Below are 24,774 nucleotides of genomic sequence, written 5' to 3'. Positions count from 1 at the left end.
TTCCACAGATACTGCACATTTTGCTTCTACTGTGGATCTTTGCAGATTTTACAGTTGCTCTTCCTTGCCAGAAGAAATCTGAATGCCCTCTAGCTGAAACCCAGCCATAATCCAGTGGCTTCAACTTGCAAAGGGGAGATCTATTAACACTGACTTACAAGTTGCAGCTCCACTTTCTCAGACTCTGTGATTCCTCAGATCAGGATTTTGTCCTGATCTGAGGAAATGCAACTTCTTAATACCCGTGCTTGATTCAGTACAGCACCTATTTCTTGCCTATGTGTCTCTTGTCCTAGAAGAATCAACCCTTGTAAATTGTCCTATTCAAGTAGAAAAGGTTCATTTCGTCAGGTAGCGCAATTTTGTGTAATCTTTTATGGTGCACACTTTTTTTCAGTGGTTGCATAGAGATGCTACTGTAGGTAAATCTCAGGAGCTTATCCTGGTATGCAAGGTCACCTGATTTGTCATGGCAGCTATGTCAACAAACCTGTAATTGACAAACTGCAAATAAAATTAAGAGTAATATCTAATTTCCAGCAGCAATTATTGTACACAGCAGCAGGGAGCATGCATTAATTGCCACAGCAATGACACRTTCTTGAAAGCTCCATAAATCACCAGTACTGTGATGCCCTGTGCAACACACATGTGAAACAGGGTGGCAAAAGGGACATTTGTCTCCATTGGTGTGTAATTAGATGCTGGCAAAAGCATTTTCACCAAACTCATCGTGTAGCTGATATTTTTTCTTTCTCTATTAGAGGAGAAGTAAACAAACAAACAAAAACCGTCTTACATTTTGCACCAAGTATTTCCAGATTTAGTGCTTTCTAAGGTGTTTGTTTTGATGCTTTATTCCATGTGTATGAAACAGTCTTGTGCCTTTGGCTTTCATAGTGCCCAACCATCCCAACCATGCTCTTAAAAATGACTTGCTAACTATCCTTGTAAAGATGAAATTTATGATACAATGTGTAATGACACACTGATTTTAAAGAAGAATGTGTTAATCAATTAGCCACTTGACTAATCAAGTGGGAAGCACTCAGAAAGTCCTGACTGGCTACGAGAAGCTTTCTGCTGGTTAAGAGAGCAGCATCAAGGGACTGTCAAAGAAATGGGCTGCAACGTCCCAGTGGCAATGGATCAGTAGCGCAAACCCTCTGGATGACAGATACATTTCTTTTGCCACTCAAGTAAACTTCAGACCTTCAGACCCTTCAAAGGAAAAGACCCATCGCTCCCAGGCACACAACCATGATGCTACTATTTCTTCCCACCAAGAGATGCCTAATTAGCGTCAAAGCTACAACTTTTGGGGGTCAATTTTTAAAGGTGCAAATGACACTAAACTGCGGCCGATGCCAAAAGGAACCGATGCTTTGGTCTTTCAYTGGTGTGAAACCGAGGAAAGCCGGTCTCCCGGCTGCCAGGAACGCTGTACGCAGCACACGACTTTTGCAGCCACCTGTGTGAGGTAATGCTCCTTTCTGGTCCTGGACACATTTCTCCCTTAGTGGCTAAMTGCTCCTGTATCTTCCCTTTAACTCTTAACTCTGTCATAAGCTCACCCACATGGAGACTTATCCTCATTGACAAAAATTTACAGAAAATCCTAAGTTATAACACGTACCACTGGTACACAGATAGATTGTTAAAATGTTCAACACATTAAAATAAGCTTCTCATCCCAGGGGATCAAGCAAACACAATTTAAAAACGCTAGTGTAAACCACCGTGCACGGCACATATGTTAGCATGCAGAACCTGGCTACAACTACAGTTACAACAGCTTCTCTGTCTGGCTTTGATTTGTTGGAGATAGATGGAGGGGGAGGGAGATTCTTGCTAATGACTTTTCTGCTGCAGAGAAGAAAAGTGTTCTTACTAAYATTACCAGCTACCATTAGATTTCTTAAAAACCAGCTGGGAGACCTTTGCTCTGATCTCGTTCTTTCAAGCTATGCGCATACCTAATATTGAAAAGCCACCGCTGTTTTGCTCAGAAGAAAAATGCAGCTGTCAAATGTTAGCAGATTAAATGCATCTTTTCAGCAGAACATTAAATGTGTAATTATTTTTTGTGTGACTGAAGATTAATTACATTTCTGGATACAGATTGATTGTCAAACTTTACAGCAGTCCATCTATGTTACCAAAAATACTGATATTTTTAGACAACATAATAAAAAAAGGTGAAGCTATCTTCATGTTCTTCATCATAATTATTGCCAGCATTACCTTCAGGTTTGTATGTCTGTCATTTTTCTATCTACCTGGAGCAGACTGTACATATCCCATGGCAAAACCTTCCTAATCTGAGTACGTTACACTTACCTCTTTGCCCTGTCAGAACAACAGAAACTAAGTGTCTCATACTGAATCTCCAAAATCTAGCATCAATATAATTTACTACATTAATATCTTAAACTTCATTAAAATAAGTCACCAGAATGTGTATTTTCCTTTTTGTTATAAAAAATTAACAGTGCTATATATTAAAAACCTTTAGAGAAATATAATTCCTACAGCTATAATCTTGAATCTAAGAATTAGAAACAAGACAACATAAAATATCTATGTGACTCTAATAAAGGACATGAAAGGAAATTTTGAACAAGTTTTATGAATGTTTCAGGTCATAGGATATTTCCTATGGAAACATTTAAAACTTCAGAAATTAAAGCCCACATACAGTCATTCCACTAAGATAATAAATTTCTTATTGATTCTAGCAAATACATCAACTGATATGATTTTTTTTCCATTAGAATATTCTTAATCACCTTTTGTCCCACTGAGTTATTAACAAGAGGAGGAAATTTAATCTTTTTTTTTTTTTTTTTTTTTTTTTTTTTTTTTTTTTTTGATACAGGCTGATCTGAGTTTGGTAAATGTAAATTATAAGTAGCTACATGTAGCTGAAGTGAATGCACACCTGTCTGAAGTCCCATACCTGAGGTTTACTCAGGCCTTATCCTGCAGCTGGCTGGAGAGGAGCAGCACAGGACGCAGGGCAGCACCCCGCGGAGCAGGACTCAGGAGCAGACACACTGGCAGGGACCTGCAAAGTCACTCTTAGCTTTGCCCCTCATCCAGCCCCTCACGGAGCCCCTCCTTTCACCCAGATTTATTTATTGGCTTGGTTGCAGGGTCTCATGAAACTCTGCTTCCCGATTTGAATGAGACCACGCAGGGCCAGCCCGAACAGCTCCGGGCTTGCAGCGCACACACACTCACGGGGACTCTTGATTCCTTCTGCGTGTGCATGATTCAAGTYGGTAGACGGCTTCACAAATGCAACAATAAATGTATTCTTCCCTGAATATGTTAAATATGGATAAATATCTCTAAACTGGAGCCATATGCAGGTGCTGCCAAACAYGATGAGCTCTTTGTTTGGCTTCCTCATGATTTGCAAAGCTCCCCAGGAACAGACGTTGGCAGGTCCTCCCAGATCACCGAATCCAACCCACACTCACAGGCACAAAGTCGTGTAATCCCTTTCATAAACACAGCAGGAGCAATTTCCCTGCAGACCTAGAGAAACCGTCATGGTCAGACTTCATTCTGCTGTGCCTGCAAACTCCTAATCCCAGGGGATGTGGTAGTAAAGGTATCTTTCRCTTCAAAGCTGCAAATAATTTATGTTAATTTTTTGCTACAAGTAGCTGCTTCCCTGGGAAGCGACGTGCCCCTATTTCCCACCAGTACATTTCTTCCTCTTCATCCCGCGCTGCCTCGGCTTGTTCTGCCACGTCGCCTGAGAGCTGGACCTCATTAAATCCACAAATTCCTTGCTATAGAAGCAGGCAAAAAAGGGGGAGTGATAGCTCCTGGTGTGCAACCCTCACCCGGCTCGCACCCGCACCAGGTGCCCCCGCCTGGGCACGGACATCTCAGCGCAGAAGTATTTATTCTCAGCGCTGCCGCGACTCCCACGACCAGGATTAACTGCATACAGATAACACTCCTCGTAACACCCACGCACACACCTGGGCTCGTGGTAGTTCAGGTAAGAATAGTGCTCCAGCAGTTTCCAGGTGATGCCGTTGTCGTAGGAGTAGTGCAGTAACACTCCCTCGCCCGGCTGATCGGGTGCTTTGCAGGTGCTCAGTACCGACTTGCTTCCCAGGCGCAGTGTGAACTGGAGGAACCTGGACCAGAATTACATTAATACTTGTAAGGTACCATTTACACAGTGGGTTTTTTTTAACTACCCAGGTTTGCTTTCTGATCTCCTCAATCCAGACAAATGTTGATAAATATCAGTTATGGGCTTTTGTATGTGCAATTTGCTTTTACTGTCAAGTAATGCAATGTGGCACATATTTTTTAAAAATGCCAATTTTACAGCATTTAATTATTTATTAGGCACTGAAGAGGAGGCAGAGATAGTGAATGGATCTAATCAGCTGCCACAAGCTGTCAAATGAACAGAACCTTATAAATAATTAATTAGCGCTTGGCTTTGACACTCAGGTTTGATATTAACATTTCATATTTTCCAACCTGGCTGTTCAATAACTCCCCCCCAGTCTATTTTAGGCCCTGTTGTTTACAAAGCTGGGAAGAAAAGAAAGGAAATGCTGCATGGGGATTAAATCACAATTAAAACATGGAATTGAGAGTTTTCTTTAAAAACTTCTCTTCCTGCTAAAATGATTGGCTTAAGAGCACAGAGGTTTGTGGCCGAAAGGGCAGGGACTCCTATCGCAGCGCCGTTTCCCCGTTCCTTTACATCGTATCGCCACTCTTTCCTACYCACCTGGACTGGGAGCTGTCCAGAAAAGATGTGATGAGCTGGCGCCTCCCATCTTTGTTAAAAACCAAGGCCTTGCCGCTTGCTAGGACCCCGCAGCCAAAGCTGACCTCAGCACCGCGGATGGAGTAGAAATTGTGGTAGGAGGAGAGCCGGGAGCTGGCGAAGCTCTCCGAGATGAACATGGGGAAGGTCTGCGAAGCCGTCTCGCAGGCAGGCCCTGAGAAACCAGGATCACACCTGGCGGCAAGCAGAATGAAATAACATAGTTGGTGCCATCTTTTCCTTTTACCCGTCTTCTCCTGTGGCTGGTTGGCAGCCTAGAGGGATGGTTGGAATCTTTCATGATCTGAAGATGATACCTACAAAGCTCCTCTCAAATCTCAGAACCAARAACCACTTTAATCTTTATTTAGGTATTTATTTAGTATTTTACAGCTAATACCATTTTTCTACTCATAACGTGTTTTTTCAATCAAAAAAATCAAGATTATGCCTTAAAAAAACCCAAACAGTATCTACATATGACATACCATACAGGAATTTTTTTTAGTTTGTCTTTGGTACAAAAATATCATTGACATAATTYAGAGTTCTTCATATGTGAAGTGATTAATTTACTTTTATCTGTAGCATGTCAGATGTGATTACAGGAAACTGTAAAAGAACACAGTGCACGGTGGGTCAGACTTGGTTTAGAACCTGAAATTAGTTATATCAATACTTTGAAAGTGCTTACTGATCTGGAGTCAGTATCTTTATTTTTTAGCTGAAACAGTTTTAACAAGYCTAACTCTAAACCCTCTGCACCTTAGGTCTATTAGGCTATGGGATATTAGAACTATGAAAATTTGAAACAAAATATTTCTGCAATTTAGTATAAATTTTTTTTATAATAAAAAAGTGAACTAGCTCCAAATTTCCTGTAAAAGGGGTATAAAGCATGCATCGCTGACATTTCAATGTACTATGTAGCTCKTTTTAAGGTGAACTGGAAGTCAGATTCTCTCCTGAAAGAGAATCATAAGAGAATTATAGAATTTGCTGCTGTTTAAAAAGATTGATCTTTCTCACTTATCTATCATGTGAGTTTTAGGCATTCTAGGAGCTATGTTAGTTTTATATTTAATCATCTCCAAAGGCAAATACTGAAATGAAAACACTTCAACTTTCAGATCATCAAGCGAACTGTATGACAGAAATTGAATACAACTGTTGAGTTATAACTCTTACTTGCAGCCATTTCTGGTGCACTGTCCTCTCCCTGAGCAGAATTTGAGGCAAGATGGACCAATATAAACTGCAGAGAAAAGAAATTAGTTAAATAGAGGGTTATGTTACGTGATAAACTGAAGAGCAGCAATACAAGAAAGTAGATGGACCTGATCGTACAGTTACTGCTTTTATCCTAACCCCCCTTGATGGCATAGGTTTACAAAGGATAAAATGCATTTGCTCGTATCTTTCTGTAGAATTCTTTGCTCTGTGTCAAGGATAGCCAGGGATAATTTATTATTCAATGGGTAATATCTATCTTGGGCTTGAGGCCCTGACGATGTTTTAATTAATGTACCTGATTTTTCTAATTTTTCTATTTTTCTGATATTGTGAAAGAGAAGATTGGATGAGTTGCTTTGTACTGGCCATTTTCTTGCTCTCCCTTTTCTTCACCTTGTTTTGGGGATATTTTCACATTCCAATTATATGTTCTTGATATATGCATATATTCCAATTACATGTTCTWGCTTCTCTCACTGTAGTCAACATAAATTCATTGTTGGATTTTTTTGTTGGATTTACTGGAATCACAATCCACCCTGATTTATTTTAGGGAAACATTAAACATCATGGATTTTCACTAATTCTTCAGGTGAAATAAAAATTCAAATCATATGCACTGAAAAATATTTTGTGCTTGTCTTACTCCTTTATTTCATTTTCCTCCAATGATTCCTAATCTTTGTTGATATTTTGTGAAAAATATTAAGGCTGGAAAGATTAGCAAGCCTCAGCATAATCTGCACCTCATTGCACTATCATGAAGACAGGTATTTATCTTGCAGTCAGGAGCTGGGTTTCATGTAGGCTTGATGCTGAGAAACCAGCAGCGTTATCTGGACCTGRGTATAGTCCAAAGCAGTAACGTACTTGTGGACAATGTTCTTTTAACACCGCATCCTGATAAGCATGGCTTCATCTTGGATAGTGTCGCCCTTTCAGCAACTGTTACTCGGAGTTACCCACTTGTGTTGTGGCTTTTGGATCATCATTCAAATACCAACCAACTTGAGACCATGTACGACCACCTGTACTTATCCCTGTCTCATAACGCTGCCCATCACAGCAGTGCGTCAGTACTCCTTGGCAGATGCCCTCCAAATCCGTTAGTTACTCCCTGTAACTAATTCCCCATCAGACTTCCTGTGATCTCCAGATTTTCTCGCTTTTCAGAGTGCAAAAATTCTGTTCTGTCTGCTTGATTTATCTGCCTGTGCTRAGGTCTCTTTGAGGAGGTGGGAAAAGTAGAAGGGTTAACGATGTAATGATGTTGTTCACAATGAAAAAGCTTTACGGAGGTTGGCAGTTTTCCAGTGTTTCTGAAAGATGGCCAGATTCCAGATTTCACTTAGAGCTTAATTCACATTAGAAAACTGTTCTGAAGCTAGAAGTCAGAGTGCTGAACCCTTGAAATTCTTCTCTCTATTCAAAAATWTCAGTAGTTTGTTAATACTTGCAGGTCTTTTCCTATCACTGTTCCCATCACTTGCTCTTATTTCTGTAAACCTTTCCAACAGCTCTAATCTGCATTTCATTAGGTATCAACTCACCTTTGCAGATGATCACAGACATCAGTGTTTTGATGCCTTCTTATGTAGATATTCAAATATTTTTCCTTCATTTTACTTTCCTTTTGACCTCTGTCATCATCTCTAAAGACAAGGATTAGTACTGTATCCAGAATGTCTAGATGATACTGTACCCAATTAAGGTGAGCAAGGGAGCAATTTTCATTACTTTTTGTGAAAAACTTTAATTCGGGGCATTACATTATCCTGGCAGTTTCAAAGATTTTCTTTTCAAAACTAGGCATTAATCTACTTTTAAAATTTTGTGAAATGTATTTACCATTCCCAGGCTTCACATCAAACCTTATTAGGATTCTCTACCAAATTTCACAGGCAATTTCACATCACTATTAATCTTTATATTATGTATTTAATTGATTCATCTAGCAAAACAAATTCTAGGCATAGTTTACTTCGTTCCAAAACACGTCACGCCAATTAGAGAGCTAAGAAATTTACACTTTCTCAAATCTAATACCCTTTCAATCATGCTTATTTCTGCATTTCATATAATGTATATCTTATATCTTGTTTTCCTAAAGTACTTTTTTGTATTTTAAAATACAAAATAGCCCAGTGTAGTACCTATTTATGTAATTAGGACTAAGCAGTCAAGAAGAAATGTTATAGTAGGCCCTCGCCTCCAGTATCTTTTTCTGGAAAGCATTCAATTAAAAAAAGTCAATAATTGAGACAGAAGATTTTCTTTTCAAATGACAGGATTCCCCTCCAGATTCAACAYATACTTGTTAGCAAGTGTATAAAAAAAGAAAAGGAGTAGAATAAACTGAAAATCTCCCTAACTGTGATTCTGGAAAGTATGCTTTTACTTGAAGCAGTGCATAAAAATTTACTCATATGATGTATTACAACCGTGGATAAGAATACTAACTATTATCGATTGCCCACATATTTCCAAGGATTGGTCCTGTCTGACTCCATCGAATCCTGGTGTCACTTGTTAATGCTGCATTGGGAAGGGGAACAGTTATTCGGCTCCACCTGAAATACATATAACATAAATTCTAACATTTTAAACTGATAGTTGTTAGAAAGCTGTATATTTTGCAGATGTGTTTACTTTTATAGAAAGACATTGTTAATCTAAAATTGTTTTAATTTTAGAATTGTTAATTCTAAAATCTGCTCAAATGAATYAATGAAGTCACTACAGATTTAGAAAGCATAAATGAAAAATAAAGAATGTGGCTYTTGGTATTTTCATACAGTATGATATGAATGTTATTTACTGCATTATAAAACCCAGTCTTTCTCTTTCTTTATGAATGCATGAAGTCAACAAAGATCACAAGCTACTTTCCTACAGTGACTTCTCCATCACAATGAACATCTTTTAAATTGCATGTAGAATTAAACCTTTTGATATGACTGATCTCTGCTGGGTYGAAACCCCGGGGAATGAGAAGAGGGCCATAAAGGATTTGGCCTACTCCCCCTCTGGGCTGTCACTCTCATGTCCTCCAGACGCTGTACCTGTTACACACACCAGCGTTAATGGCTTCTATGAAAATGACACAGAAATGGGGGGGTCACCAGATCATACCAGTACTTCCACTACACTTTCTTCTCGTGGTCATACGCATGGCATGGTACTACTCTGAAGCGTCTATGGAAAGTGGGATACAGTGAGATATACAATCATAGGATTTGCTCTATGCAAGAAGTGTTCACAAGTTCATTTTGCACTTAATGGTACCAAAGATACTTAATAAAAGCAAGGATTACTATAAGAATGCAATTATAATAACAGTGTCCATCTGCTGAARTACAGAGGATGTCTTTCACTGTAACCCAAATATTGGGATTCCAGGTGAGTTAAGATGTCTGAGCATGTAAACAGGGTTTTGACTGATGGTTTTTCTAAGAAGAAAACTTTTATGGCTTTGACAGGGTATAACTTTTCTTTTAATTACCAGTATGTTGTCCTCAGGGCTTTTGCAATTTATGTCTAGAATTACAAAAATAATATTATACCACAGAAGCAGCCTCATATATTTTAAATTTCATTACTGGGCAGCCGGAGAGACCAGAACACTCCTTTTTTGCTGTCCTTAGCTAGTCAAAAATGAAACATTACAGGGGGGTGCACACTTTGCTGCTTTCTTGTGTCACCTATAATTCACATCCTTTTCTAATCTTACATCTCAGTTATTTTTGTAGACAATACTCTCACCCGCTGTAATTTTCAGAGGCGTAGACCGTGCTGTGAGGAAGATGAGGTCCAGCACATAGCTCAGGCAAACACTCACTATGAAGCAAGGACCAAGAACGACCATGATTTGTTGAAAATTCCAAGCTGACACTAGGGAAGGAAAGAAGGAAAGAAAGAAAGAAGGAAGGAAGAAAAAGGAAGGAAGGAAGACAGGAAGGAAGGGAGAGAAGGAGAAGGAGAAAGGAAAAGGAGAAGGAGAAGAAAGAAAGAGACAGAAAAAGAAAAAAAGTAAAAGAAAAGGAAAAAAAAGAAAAGGAAAAGGAAAAGGAAAAAGAAAAGGAAATGAAAAAAAGAAAAGGAAAAGGAAAAGGAAATGAAAAAAAGAAAAGGAAAAGCAAAAGCAAAAGCAAGAGGAAAAGGAAAAGGAAAGAGAAAGAGAAAGAGAAAGAGAAAGAAGAAGAGGAGAAAGGAAAACGGAAAGGGAAAGAGAAAAGAAAAGGAAAAGAAAGAGAAAGAGAAAGAAAGAGAAAGGAAAAGGGAGAAAGAGAAAAAGAAAGAGAAAAAAGAAAAAGAAAAAGAAAGAGAAAGAGAAAAAGAAAGAGAAAGAAAGGAAAAAAGGAAAAAAAAAAGTGAGTATACTTGGCATAAATATGAATGTAGAAGTATCAATATAGAGAAACCCCCAATTCTACTATTGCTGATAATTGATGCAGAAATACGGAAGAGTTTGACTATTCTCAATAGTCCTTGAATGCAAAAGAACACAACATGAAACAAATCTGACTGTTCAKATACCAAAAGGGGAACCTATATCATACACTGCCAAGACTGTCTGAACTTTCATTTCAGCCCTTGTTTGGCCACTAACTAGCTAGAGCTTTTATGCTGTGTTTAAATAAGCTGGTGTTACTCTTACTTCAGCTACAACTGTATTGAATTTTCCAGAATAATGAGGAAAAGTTTGGGTTCACCAGAGCCAGACAGCGTAACGCAGGGACAGGACTCCTCTGCCAGCCATGGAGCGGTTCATATCTGCAGCCGGGGCACCAGCTATTTATGCACCGGTTGTCTCTTCCCCTCCTTCGCTGGCAAATACCAGCTTCCCCAGGCTCCGTAGTCACCTGCCTCCTGCAACCGTCATGCCTAATGCGGGTCAGCAGAGGACCATGGACCAGTGAGACCCCACCGGGGACGGCAGGTGGTGGCGGGGGCCGCGGGAGGGGCACTGCCCGGAGAGCACCCAGCGCACCAGCGCGCGTAGGAGCCGGGGCGGCCGCCCGGCTGCCGAGCCCTAGCGCCCTGCCGAGGGGCCTCCCCCCTCGAAAAGCCTGCAGCGGTTCATGGAGACCTTCACGGCTCAGAGGGACACAACCGTGCGAGAAGGCTCCAGACTGGCCAGGAAAGAGACATGCCTCCTCTGGTCACGTAGACCGGCAACAAACCAGACCATCCACATCCACATCCACAGAACAGTAGGAAATCTCTGAGACCATTCAACGGGTCTAGGGCAATGGATTATTAAAGCCGTACTCTCAAGAGTTCTTTGAAAAGTTTTCAAGAAGCTATTACTAGAATTTTTCTCTCTGCATTTCACTGTAATTTATTTTAAAAATATCACGTTTACAATATATGGTTGAAAGGAAAACCTTAGCTGTCTTACATTCCAAAGATCATCAAAAAGTAATATAAGCAAGTGCTTAATTTGTTAAGGATTCGGTATTATACTGCAATACTCTTGTAATGTAATTTCTTCCATATAATTAGTTTGCAATATTCTGTTTTAAGTAATATCAATGAAGCTTTATAAAAGTCCTAACTCATCACCTCAATGCTAAATTATTGGATTATAACTTTTCATTTTCACTGTAATTGGCTGAGAATATTACTTTATTAAGTGTATGATACGTGTGCTATCATAAATGTGTACTAAAATTGTGTATAGAGGTTTTGACTAATTCATTTCAGTTTTAATCATACTGTTATCCTGAAGGGCTATATTTACTGAATATATTCTGTGCAATTCTCTTACATTTACAGTAACTAAAGCATTATGAATAATGCTATACACCAGGAGAGAGGAAGTGTTACAATATTTGTGAACTGCAGATAGGGTTTATGGGGAGCTAGTGATTCTTTTGTTATGAAGAAGCTCACTTCTGCTTCGAAAATAGTTTACGTGAAGGAAGAAAATTAATCTTTCAAAATATACTAATTGCCATTAGTAATGGAATATTTAAGATAGAGATTTTATATATATAACATGTTGACTGGCTAAGAGTGTTTACATGCAATCTTTTCACTTTCTGTGCATAAAAAATGTAATTGTCTTCCCTTCATATCAAATATGAGTGTGATGCCTTGTTTTTTTGCAGCCCCTTGAGTTCTGCTGCCCTACRAGTTACTAGGACTGTCATGCTAATGCAGCTCTTTGCAGACGGAAGAAGTTGCCTTGGATCATGGATATGATAAGAATTTACAGTGTGCTAGCTACTTTAAACCTGTGGCATGGCTCTTACTCCAGAAAAAAATACATATAAAAAAAAAGAGAAAAGAAAAATCAACAAGGATGGCAGAGATAAACTCCTTTCTAGTGGCAGGTTCAATAACAAGGGGCAATGACCATAAAATTGTGGCTTGAAAGGTTTGGACTGGACATTATGAAATACTTTTTTACTCATTGTGTAGCACTAGCGTAGGTCACCCAGAGAGCAGTGCAATATCCTTCAGTGAAGATTTTCAAGTCATGGATAGACAAAGCCTTCATGACCTGACCTGTGCTGGTGATACTCCTACTTCTTGCAAAGGTCCCTTCCAACTACCATTTCTGCGATTCTGTGCAGAAGCAAATGACTTCCTTCTTTTCCATTCCCTGTTCCTTAACTCCATGGAAAAAAACACACTGAATCCCTTTGTAAAGGAAAGCCAGCRAAAGAATTCTGTGGCCAGTCAACAGGTAGTGAGGTCCTCCCACTGATCGTCTTCAGGATGAGGGTCATTTATCACCAATCTTGCAGGAATTACTTTTGCTTGTGGCATCAATAATCTCTGGGAGGTCAGCAGGTGAAGCTGCTACTGTTGCCTTTAATACCTTCACCCCTACATCCGTATTAAGACGTAAATCTCAAATTCATTGGTAACTGGCACAAAAGTCCCTCCAAAATCAYGGGCATATTTCAGAAAAATGCATGTTTCAACCTGGAAATCTGTTGAATACACTTCTTATTGCATGTGAGACACAGAAACCTGGGCATGTGAAGGTCAAGAAAAGAAACATTTGTTTTTGAGTAGCATGTATTTACAGTTATTAATTGGTTTTCTACTTTCTGAGAAAAAAAAAATCCAAACAATTAATTAGATGCTACAAAACAAAATATATCAGAAAGCTGATAATCAAAAGAGAAATCTATCCTGTTGTACCTGTTACCAGGTTGATAAGTTCCACAACCCAGATTGATGGAAAACTGGATCATGTGAGTCACAGTGGAAGGGAGCACTGGAAGGACATGGAAGTAATCCACAGCCCAGACATTCCTGTTATAGCCTTGATGACTTTTTTGTTTCAAACAAAACTTGGTCGCAGGAGTCTGCAGGTCCGGACTAATGACAACGGAAACCAAAGATGGAACCTTTAATAGAAATTAAATCAGTTAGGCTTAAATAAAACAAATAATAATAAAAAGTTATACAGAAAAGTACTRTTTAAAATAGCAATTCAATTACATTGAATGAAACATGCCCATTTTTCTCCTTGTATCATTTCTATTAACTTTTCTTTAATGATCTTTTTCCACAGAAGATCCAAAATAAAAACTTATTCATATTGCGTGCATAGCTATATACACTCTGGGCACCAGCGCTGATAATCACGTTACTGGGATCAGTCTGAAGATGACGCTTGTTCTGAAGTCTTTCAGCTCACAGTAACAAAGCAATGTAACTACACATCCAGCCTAAATACGTGAGAATGGAATAACACTACGAGTTCACAGGCRTATCTGGGGAGGATGTTATGTTGCTGAAATAAATAAACTGCTTTACGAAGCTTAGCCTTTGTCCTAAAGCAACGTAATTGGACCTTTATTATGTTAAAAGAGGATGTCAGATTTAAAACTGGTTGTTTTTAAAAAAAACCCTCCACAATGAATTCAGTGTAATTTCAGATCCTATCTTTCCCTGAGTTACCCAATTAATTTTTTTTTACTATTTTACAATTACAGTTTCCTTAGTCTTAAAAAAAGTTCTACCCTGTCTTTCACACAGAACCAGGAGACGAGGGAAACCAACTACAATGAAACAATGCAAGTGACTCAACACAAATTCTGCCCAAAACTTACTGTAAACATTGGTTCTCTCAATGTTCGAATTACAGTGAAAATGCAGACGTTTACAGACATGTGGTTGAAATCAGCTGCATTTTTAACAYCATATTTCCTACATATTGTATAAACATATTCAGCTTAATTTGCAGCACATGCATCCGTGCAAATTACATGCATTTTTGTGTATTGATTTTTGCCATCTTTTTGTGACGGCTCGCTAAGGGCACTGCACAGCTGTGTTACTTTGGTAGCAGGGTACATGTGGTCTAAGTTATTCCTTGTCCTAGACTGAAAGGATCCTGACAGCRATTTGACTTTATTATTTTTCCTGCCTGGAAGTGGTGATGGGAAGTTGAATGTAGTTTGAAGGAGGCTGTGTTGAAAGCAGAAGGGAAGCTGCCTGCATGCGCTGTCCGTAACTGCTTTCTGTTGCTTACAGACTTTACGCCTGTATCACTGCAGGCCCTCGCAAGGGGCACATGAGAGTATTTAAAAATGGAAATAAGAAGTGTAAACCATGCAGTTTTTCTCTTTGTATCTCAGGAAACTACCCAACTCCTTATCACGTCAGGGCATGTAGATCTGGCCATCGAACCGGAGGCTTTCTAGGGGGTCAGTGAATGGTATTGCACCAAGCACAACAAAGACACCCAGGCATTTCTGAGTAGCTTTCCTCCTCGCCACTTCCCCAGCATGACAGACCCTTCCAGGATATAGTTCCTGAGTATCAAACTGTGGCTAGCAAGAAGGAGCCTAAACAGAGATGAGAGTAATTACTTGGGAGGAGATGTTGCCACTGAAGTTTCCAGCTGATGGCAAAAGGACACACCATCCACTCTGTGGAACAAGTTCACATGCATAAGAAGGCATACAAAAATCCACCTAAGAAGGCTTACTGGAGTCATATTTGATAGGGATTAGCTGACTTTCATAATTTCTTTCAGAAATATCCTACACTTAAACCTCTGCCTTCAACTCCGTAGATGATGCTGATGAACTGAGTATGTGAATGCTCCTCTCAATTTCTTAAATGCTGACAGGAGTTGTATAACCCTGGCAGGCCTCAGATGAAAGCATYTGGCTCTAGTATTCTCTGATAATTAATATTGTAAAGGACTTCTGGGAAATTCCATGGTTTTGGCACACAAAAAACAAGACCCTCAATTTCAAGGCCTGCCTCTGTTCTCTGAGTTCAGCACYAAAGCTTTGCTGACTGTTAGATGTCTGCTACACCTAGGGCCCCCACGGACCTTTGAGCAGTGCGGCTCTCCATTAGGCAAGGCGAGCTGTGCTCCATTAGCAGGGCTCCTGCATGTTCCCATGCTCGGAGGTACGCTAGCAATCTGCCCGCTGCCTTCACGTCTGCCTGCTCTCCTGGCCCTAGCTGACATTGCAGGACTGCTCAGGGGTTGAGTAACCAGCCAGAACAGCAGAGTTGTGTTGCACCTTATCATTGCAAGGTCTAGACATGATTTAGGTGCTTGGGAAGCTCATGTTTGACCACCTGTGTWGAATTCAATATACAACATTGTCACGCTGGTTTAAAAATAGATTGCCACCTAGCTTTCCCAACCACCCACTTGTGTTTAAGACAGATTACCTTGTAAGCAGCATAGGTCAGGGTATCGAGAGCTATGTGTTCCTTCCTGCCTTCAATCTTGGCATAAAGTATGACATCATTTTCATGGGATTCTCCAGAATCACAAGTTCCTCCTGTACAGCACACATTTGAAGGAGAAAAAAGTAATAATTGAAACTTTTGCTATTGGAAAGTAGAATCATATTACACTATCATAATTATGGACATAATTACAATCAGATGTTATTTAACTTAGGGTATGAAACAAAAGAACACAAGTCCTAAGGACACAGTGTATAAGAACTATTTGATCAGACAGGCCATGCCRGAGATCAAGGGCCTGACAATTTTGAAAGCCTCAAGTGACTCTCTTAATCAGGATATTAGAACAGTTTTAATAGAAAATACTGCGGCCAAAAAATCATACATCTATCTGTATGTTTTAAATCCTATTTACATGGAAATACTCCGCTCTTAAATATTTGAGTTCTCATGTGTTTGGACTAGATCAGTGATTTATTTAGTACTCACATCCACTCACATCTTATGTGAAGACCTGTAGAAACTTCTCAGTCTGATTCTTTGCAGCTGAGAACTTCCTCACAGTAAGATACTAGGGAAACTACTTTGCACCTTATCTGCTGTGCTTTATCTTCTACTGTCTGCACCACCATCTCAGAAGGAATAGATGGAGTTTGCTCTATCACACAAAACTTGTGACATGGTCACCGCACTGGAAAGGGGCAGGACTTCAGATATCTTCATATTTGTAGAACCCAAAACACTTTTTAAGCTTCTTTAGAAGAGGAAATGTGTTGGTACATTTGAGCATAAGTGCTGCTTAAAGTTACAACAAGATGGGACATCGTCACACACTGTTGTTCTGGAAGAGTTTTTTAAAACAAAGTATCTGTAATTGAAACRGGAAGCTTGTCATTTCCCTGTACACTAATGGGATCACAGGTATTAAAAATTAAAAAAAAGAAAAAAAAACAGGATGAGGAAGCTTCTTTGAACGGTCCATAAGGTAAAAAGGCTGCATATACGAAACATTTTCTCTGTTTTTTTGGCTGAAGATGGCCAGTTGCTAGAGTGGAATAGGCAAAATGTGATCCATAGAGCTAGGTAAGATGTTCATCTTTGATGTGAATTCTGATGTAATAAGGAATATCCATGTGTCTATTCAAAGTCTCTGTGCGCCTTAATGTTTAAACTAGTATTTATTTAATTTACAAGTAGGTACAGAATAGAATTTAAATGATATTCCACTATCCCCTGTGCCTGTATGCGCTGACAAGTTCTCCCCTAAGTTCATAAGGTTGAGCAAATTTCTTTCCTGTCTCTCTTGCAGGTGTTGTAATGCTTGGAAGATCTAGAAAAAAGCATCATCTTTTTCCTGTGCTTTACTGGTAATTCATGTAACACAGAGGAGATATGCGACAATTCAGGACAACAACATGAGGACTTCCACTCATTAAATACAGCTTTTTTTTTCTTGTTGATTCAGAAGGTTGCTTGTGGAGGTCACAAGTTTAGTCTCTGCTTCCTCCTTTATTATTCCATTATTCTCTACTTTTAAACAAAAGTCCCCACCACCTCTAAACATGGTGTTGAGAGAATAACCTTCTCATGCGATTTCCTTTTTGTGCAAAATAAAAGTTCTGGAAAAACACTATGCTCATATGAATTTTGTTTTGTTACAACACCTAATTAACATGCTTGCACTGACAGCAACTGTGGGGAGAGACAGTGGCAGGATAGCTTCTTTTCTGRTTGCCTTCTTAGCCCTAGTAGATCACTGAGGCTGCACTTCATCCCAACAGGGAAGGTCCACACACGATCGTAGCACCACATTAGTGCTTCTCATGAGGAATGCCACACGTAGTCCCTGTCTTCATCAACGTGCTGTGGCACATTTGAAATTTCCTTATGCTACGGGAGAGCCAACCCGTGCAGTCACTGGAGTCTAGAGAGCTGTTCAGGTGATCTATTAGTGATGGCTCAAGTTGAGCTGAATAGCTTTTTCCAGGAACTGTAATGACCAGATCTCCTCTGACTATTAGGAAAATTTAGACATTGACATTGAATAAAGACACCTTTATGTGTTTTAATCTGGACCTGAAYGTATGTAACAGTCAAAAAAGGGCCAGATATAAATTCACAAAAGAAGAACTCACCAAGAGCTACGAAATCCAGAACACCCTATCTGGCTCAGAAAGGTTTTGACRTGCAAGTCAGGGACATTGGGGAGAATATTCCTGGAAGGAGTTTGAATGCCCACCATGTTCTTGCTCTTGTGTGGGCATCCAGCAAGGCAGACTCTTAGTCTAACCTAAAGTGATCCATTTCACAGTCTTATGGGTATCGTAGCCATGAATCAAAGCTATCCTCTTTTGAGGAATATTTAAAATATTTATGCAGGCTCTGCAATTTAATTCTAATCTCAATYGTTTCACATCTTCTGTTACATAAGGAGTACATACTCACCCATACTGAAATAAAATCTTAAGTTTCCGTAACTTGTAGTGTCCATATATGGAGTGCATATTTTTCTTTCTCCGTCTCTGAGAAACACCATAGCTGAGCCAGATTCCAGTGTCCCACACTCAGTACTGATGATGGCTCCAAATACATCCCACCTGGAGGGGTCAACAGTGGGCAGTGAGGGTGCAGACATGTTACTGGTAAACTCGTAGAAAGGAGTCCCTTTCTACACATAGTTGCTGCTTCAGCTGAGGATATTAAAATGYAGCTTTTCACATATGATGCCTACAACAACACTATTTGCATATTAAAAACTATCTTTTCAACTCAAATAAAACAAATTATCATAAATATATCAAATAAATGGGAAAACCCACAAATTTCTAAAAAGATGAGACTTTCAATTCTATTACCAAATATTTAATGATATGTTGCTCTATTATCTTCATTATTTTCATGGCATAAAAGTAAGATATAACTGCATTCTGTTTCATGTTGCACAATGTAAGGTTTATAGATCAGTGAAACTTGAAAAGGAACATGTCCACCATATCTGCTATGTAATTATTAAATTTGTAGGTAATAGCTGAAAATAACTTCTTTTAATCTTTCTGAGCATTTAGGATAATAGTTTTAAACTAACACATGAGCAGAGTATAAAAAGACTGCTGTGTTTCTAATATGTGATGATATGATCTTTCTCAGTTTTTCTGTACAACATTTTSTCATATTTTTTATTCAGTGATAATTAGAAGAGCTGTTGCCGAATTTTTCAATTAAATATTTTTTTACTGAAAATATGTTTTCATGATGAAAGTGTTGGTTTCTTCAAAACTCAATTAAAATATTTTGAAAGATTATGAACTGTTGAAAGCTTGTACATTATTTTGGTTTGAWATATTATTTATTCTTGTTGAAATCTTAATTAATTCACAATAAACCATTTTAAAATTACAAGGATGATGAAGCAAYGAAATTATTCAGAATCACTAAATTCTGATCATCAAATAATTTAACTAGCCAGTGTGATTCACGATGAATGAGAAAAATATATAAATTTTGAAATCTTTGTGAGATGACAAAGCCACTTCCTGTCCAGTCTTAGCAGAAATGATCTCTAGCAACAATTCRCTGTAAGAAAACTTCAAAAACCATTATGACAACAGCCTATTTATCAGTTTAATCATTTAAATTATTTCAAAATGCATGTATAGSATCTTCTCAAAGGCTGCCAGTCTTCCTATTGATCTAAATCATAGAAGYCAACTACGAATCTGTTTAAAAACTCTGCTTTAAAACTTTCAGTTGTTTACAAAGGAATTAGCAGATTAGCCTTACTGAAACACTTTTAGGCAACCACACTGTTACGTTAATGGAAGCACATAGAACTGTATATGAACCACACTGATCTATTTGGTTGCAAAATTGTGGTTAACCTGCGCTGTGATATAGTAAACAAAAAAGTGCTGTGTTGCAAGGCTCTTCAGTTTAACATAACRCTAATTGTGAGCTATTTTAGTTGGGCAGACTTTCTAAAGGTAATGTGAAATATAATCAAAATACAATTTTGAAAATGAGTCTCTTGGAATTAAATAATTCTGCCTACTTTATTTTATACAATAAAACCTCACACTGGTCCATTGGTCCTTTTACATGCTCTGTGTAGCTCAGTTAAAACACTCTTTTTGCATAGTGAAGGGCCCACACGACCCACAAAACAACTTGGGGCCATGAGTGATGCAGACCACGGATGTTTCTTGGGATCATTCCCTTTTAGGGAATGCATTTTGACATAGCTTTTAATAACACAAGTAGACGATTGAATAAAACAGATATGCCTAGTGCAGTGGAAAGTTTACTAACCAGCCCCACCTTGTGAAAAAGCACCCACTTTTTTTGTTCTTGGAAGTGGCTACAAAACTTTTTACTTATTTCCTGTCTCTGGAGAGAAYTTGATACCTTCATTCGTGCTTTATATGACTGAAATGGCCTGACAACGACAGAGTTCAGTGTCGTCTACGTCATGGGTTGGTTACTCAGACTGGGAAAGAGTTCACAGTGAGTATTTTTTCTGTAAGCCTAAAATAAATGAAGTGTTCAGAGGACACGTTAGAACGTGCCGTGAAAAGGTCTCTTTACCTTAGACACAACACAGGCAGCGCTGGAATCAGCTGTTAACGATACGAAGTATTTTGTAGGCTGAAACCAATCGTCTGTAGAGACTCACAGACTACCAGTATATGTTTTTCGTTGTTGGGTTTGTGTTTCACTGTGTATATGTGTTTCATTCTTGTTTTTCATTGCCCTGGGGTTATGGCAACGGACAAATTTTTTATTTCTTAAAAATAAAAAAGAATTAAGACTACACTGAAGTTGTTGGCTATCTTCTTTTTGTCAGAATTTATACACTGAAGTATATAAAATAACAAAATATAAAGTCACACTTATCCACCAGGTCACTTTTCTTTTTCCCCTACTTCAAAAGCTCAATTACGTTTTGGTTAAAGTGCTACGACTTCCAGCTTTGCTGCTCTAGGTGGTTTCCCTTACTTTCCGGACACTTGCAGCACCCTCGCAAGCTCAGCCGCTACAGGAGATCTTCGAAGCCCCGTGCAGGGGTTGAAGGCGCCCGCGCTCTCGCGTGGGAGCCAGGTGACCCTCCGGTGCAGCGGCGCGGGGACGCCCGCCTGGCGCGCTCGCCGTGCCGGGCGCTCAGAGCAGGCCGCCTCGCTCTCCTGCCTGCCCGTGCCTCGAAATCCTCCTCCTCCCGCAGCCCTTCCGGCTACCCCGCCGGCTGGAGCACACCTACGCCGACGTGCCCCGGGCAGGGACCCAGAGGGAGGACGAGTTTCCCAGCGGATTTGATCTGACAGGGACAGGAGCTAGCAGCAGCCAGGTGCGASCGGGTGAAACCCAGAGCAACCTCGCGTTTCCGCGGTCCCACAGCACAACTCGCAAGCAGGACTTTCTTCATTAACAGCTTTGCTGAGAAGGCAGTCTGGAGACAGACTGTTCCTCCGGGCCTTTCTTGACGTGTTCATTCCTAAAACCTGTAATTACCTGTTACTTCCTGCACTGCTGTTTTGTTCCCTCTAGCAATCTTCCGCAAACGCACCGCAAAGACGAGCGCAGCTCTCAGTGAAGGCCGCCCCGGCTCGCCGGAGCACCGCGGCCGCACGCGCGCCGCCCCGCGCGGCGAGGAGGCGCTCACCCTTTAGGCTGGCTCTCAAACTCTTCTGCCCACTGCTCCTGGGCGTCCTCCGTGGAAAGGTCCACGTCTCGCGTCGTGGCAAAACTGAATTCGCTGCCAGCGGTGCCGTGGAAGTAGATGGAGTTTCCATCCGATTGGCAGCTATGCTAGGGATGAAAGGAGCACAAGGAGGGGATGTTAGAGCGGCTCGCGAGGGCAGCCGCCCTGCCCACGCACCGTCAGGGCGGCGGCGGAGCCCTTACGCTATCCAGCAACTCACCAGCGCCTGAAACAAAATGAAGMTAAAACACAGATCGTCTCCCTCGCTCTCTCTTGGACCGCACTCAGCTCTCACCACCTCGGGTCTCGCGCCTGCGTCCCTACCAGCGCGTTTCAGACCCTTGTAACACCGGGCTTGCACGGAAAAAATACGTACCGTGTGGCCGAGCGGCAATTGCTTCTTAAGGCATTACCAATTTGCCTGGCTTGGCAATAATCACAGCTGCAYGTACAAAAAAAAGCTTTAGTGGAATATCAAATATTGCCACGGGTATTTTGTCAGCCTAAGTGGTTCATGCTGGGAATCACGCCGGCCCTCCGTGCCTGACTTTTTGCCAGCAGAGGTGTTTGCCTGAGGAGTTGTTACGCGCTGCCAGAGGGCAAACTCCTGGCCGGAGGTGTATGAGCGAAAAGGCTATTCGTTACACTTAATGCAAATAACACACTTCTGTCCTGTGCCTAATCCTTCTCAGGGTAAAAGCGAGCGGCTGAGCGGAGAAGCTCTCTTCGAGGAGCCTTATGCAATTGTTTGTATTGAAACAAATAGAGATAAAAGCAATAATTAGCTCCATGGCCACATTAAAAATGAGAACGGAAATAAGAAATGATTAATTACAGKGATTCCCCATTTTTACCTCAGTTCAGCATCTGAAAAAGACACACATTAACGCTAAATTGCGTTGACCTTTTCAGTATCACCTATCTAGTGTGCTCTTGTCTGTGCAAGCCTTCAAAACTTGCCAAGGGAAAGTATTATGGTCAGCTCAGCTGCATTTAAAAGGTCATGGTAGTGGCACATCAGTGAATAACTAAATTTTAAACAAAGGGAAAGGTGTGGCATGAAGTAAAAACTGTCCAATACATCTTTGTCTATGTGATTTTATGAACAATGTAAAAAATGACACATTTAGTCACATTCTACAGCTCTTCTTTCATTTATCACTGCAAAAAAAGGAATATCTGAAGTTGTTTGTTGATGATTTTCAAGTATGGTTGCCTCTAACTTAACAACTAAATTCACATTTAATAATATATGACTTGTTTTTAGAAGTGKCAGTGGACATTATTAGACAAAAATCTGAGTACTTGAAATCTGAGTTTAGTGTATGGACTTTCTGGCATATAGTTGTATGGCAACAGCTATGTATTTATTATCACTGAATATCACTTAAATAAATACACTATAAAAATGTAAAAACTGCTTCAATTGCTCTTAAAATATTTTTCCTCTAAACAAAGGTCAAAGCAATAGTAAGATTTTGAAATGCTGACAAGTCACTGGTTATATTTATCACATAAATGATATGGATTTTGTCACAATTCTTTCTCTTCCAACTGCAGCTGCTAAAACTGAAATGGCAGAAAAATATAAACATATTTGGAATCTAGGAAAAACACTGAAACAGTTTTATATTTCACTTCTCTTTGAAGAATACTTTTGTACTATGCAGTTTTCTATAATTGAATGGGAAATGACTTTAGTTCACTGATTTAATAATTCTTCTTTCTCACATGTATTGATAGCATCAGGAATTTAAGAATAATTTCTTTATTTTGCTCCTTGCTTTTCAGACTGTTCCTCRTTTGCTGAACAGAAAGGAAAAAGGCCTTTATCTGTCAATCAATCTGCCGCAAAATGCCTTTTATCCACAAGCAGTCAAAATAAGCAAATATAGTAAAAATAAATATTCAGGCTAAAACTTCCGATAATTCAAGTTTTATATGTAAGCATTCATCTCCCAATAAACAAATAAATCTTAATGAGATATTTACTGCAGTTGCATACAAGCTTTGGCCACTMCTTTATAAACCTTACATATTTTTCAGGTACTAGCTTACACGTAAATACATACTTGATAGCTGTGCATGCCATTAGTAATTTCTTGCTTGAAGAAAGTATTTAAATAAAAACAAAACAGATATACACCCCCATTACCCCTTAACACTAGTATGCTCCTCTACTGCCTAGCAGAATATTTACTGAAATAAGTCTGTAGGAGGTTCCTTTAGGTTGTGAAGATAAATAAACAGGCAGTTTGGCAAAAGGACAAACACATAATTATTTACACGATGGGGTACAATCAGCCTTTTATGGAGGCTCAGAAGGATCATTTACTTCATTAGTTCTATAAAACTATCTTTATGGTTTTACCTAAAGCTGCCCTGCCTTCATGAATATGCATTTCACACCTTATCTATGTATTAATGAACCGTACCGTTTGTGGCTTACTCAGATCAACCTCTGCTCACGCTCACTTTGAATCTCACGTAAAAYAGCTCCACAGACGATGAAGTTCAAACAGGGGCTTAACTGCTTTCGTAATTCTGATTACTGATAAAGGCAGTAATACACACCGTTATCTTTAGAAAGAGTGAGAGACATGCTCAAAACACAGATATGGCTTTTTACGGAGTTCTGAGGAAGGGCCATCATATCCTTGTCCCTTTTTGCCCAGGTGCCATGATTTGGGACCTGACGAAAGCACTCGCAGGAGCAGTGGTCGGGGATCGGCGGAGCTCAGCGAAGGGCGAGAGCTCCTCTGCTCACAGCATCAGCCTCCCCGGCCGGCCTCCGGCTCTCGCCGGGACGACCAGCTCCCCCTGGTTGAGACTTAGCTCCCCATGTCCCCTTTTCTCCTRTTTTTCAAGCCATCACTGTCTGTGGCTACCCTCACTTCGCTTTTCCATCCCACGTGCTGCAGAGTGGTGAAGAGCGACACAGAGCTCGGAGCCAGATCTTCCAGGGGCGAAGAAGGCTCTTCGAGGCCGTCCCTGGCCCGCATCACCCCGGCTGTCTCATCAGCCTCCTCAGCACCCAGAAAACTGCTGACTCTGTTGAATTATTTTGTGGTTTTGTAATAGGGCTTGAACAGATTAGGGAAAGAATTGAAACCATCAGACTCATTTTCTCTTGGGTTCAACCCAGGATGTGAATCCAAGCCTTTAGAAAGTAAAAACTAAAGTATAATTTGCATACTATGCTGCCTCTTTCCCAAATTAAAGGCTTTATACTTGCAGTGGCAGTATTTAAGAACTGAATTTTGCAGTTTTTTGTCAGCAATAAAAAAGCTGAAATGAACAAGTTTTTTGAAACTAAGTAGATTAAATTTTCCCTAAGCTGTAAATACTGTGGGTATCT

General features: G+C 39.9%; 1 protein-coding gene across 1 annotated transcript in view; it reads right to left on the bottom strand.

Moving 5' to 3' along the window:
- Positions 1–24,774, bottom strand: part of RELN (reelin) — a gene marked incomplete at its 5' end in the record, with an annotated part of 298,722 nt that overhangs the window by 95,702 nt on the left and 178,246 nt on the right. Inside the window, 9 exons of the mRNA XM_085298374.1 lie at positions 3,999–4,160; positions 4,772–5,005; positions 5,999–6,065; positions 8,504–8,613; positions 9,806–9,934; positions 13,202–13,410; positions 15,704–15,816; positions 18,170–18,321; positions 21,378–21,523. Coding sequence (XP_085154500.1) covers positions 3,999–4,160; positions 4,772–5,005; positions 5,999–6,065; positions 8,504–8,613; positions 9,806–9,934; positions 13,202–13,410; positions 15,704–15,816; positions 18,170–18,321; positions 21,378–21,523 — 1,322 coding nt within the window. The remainder of the gene's footprint in view (positions 1–3,998; positions 4,161–4,771; positions 5,006–5,998; positions 6,066–8,503; positions 8,614–9,805; positions 9,935–13,201; positions 13,411–15,703; positions 15,817–18,169; positions 18,322–21,377; positions 21,524–24,774) is intronic.

Source organism: Rhea americana, unplaced genomic scaffold (assembly GCF_003343005.1).
Source record: "Rhea americana isolate MKP2758 unplaced genomic scaffold, rheAme1 scaffold_1, whole genome shotgun sequence".
Taxonomy (NCBI): Eukaryota; Metazoa; Chordata; class Aves; order Rheiformes; family Rheidae; genus Rhea; species Rhea americana.
Note: the sequence above shows the minus strand (reverse complement) of the source record. Positions and strands in the feature narration are given on the sequence as shown.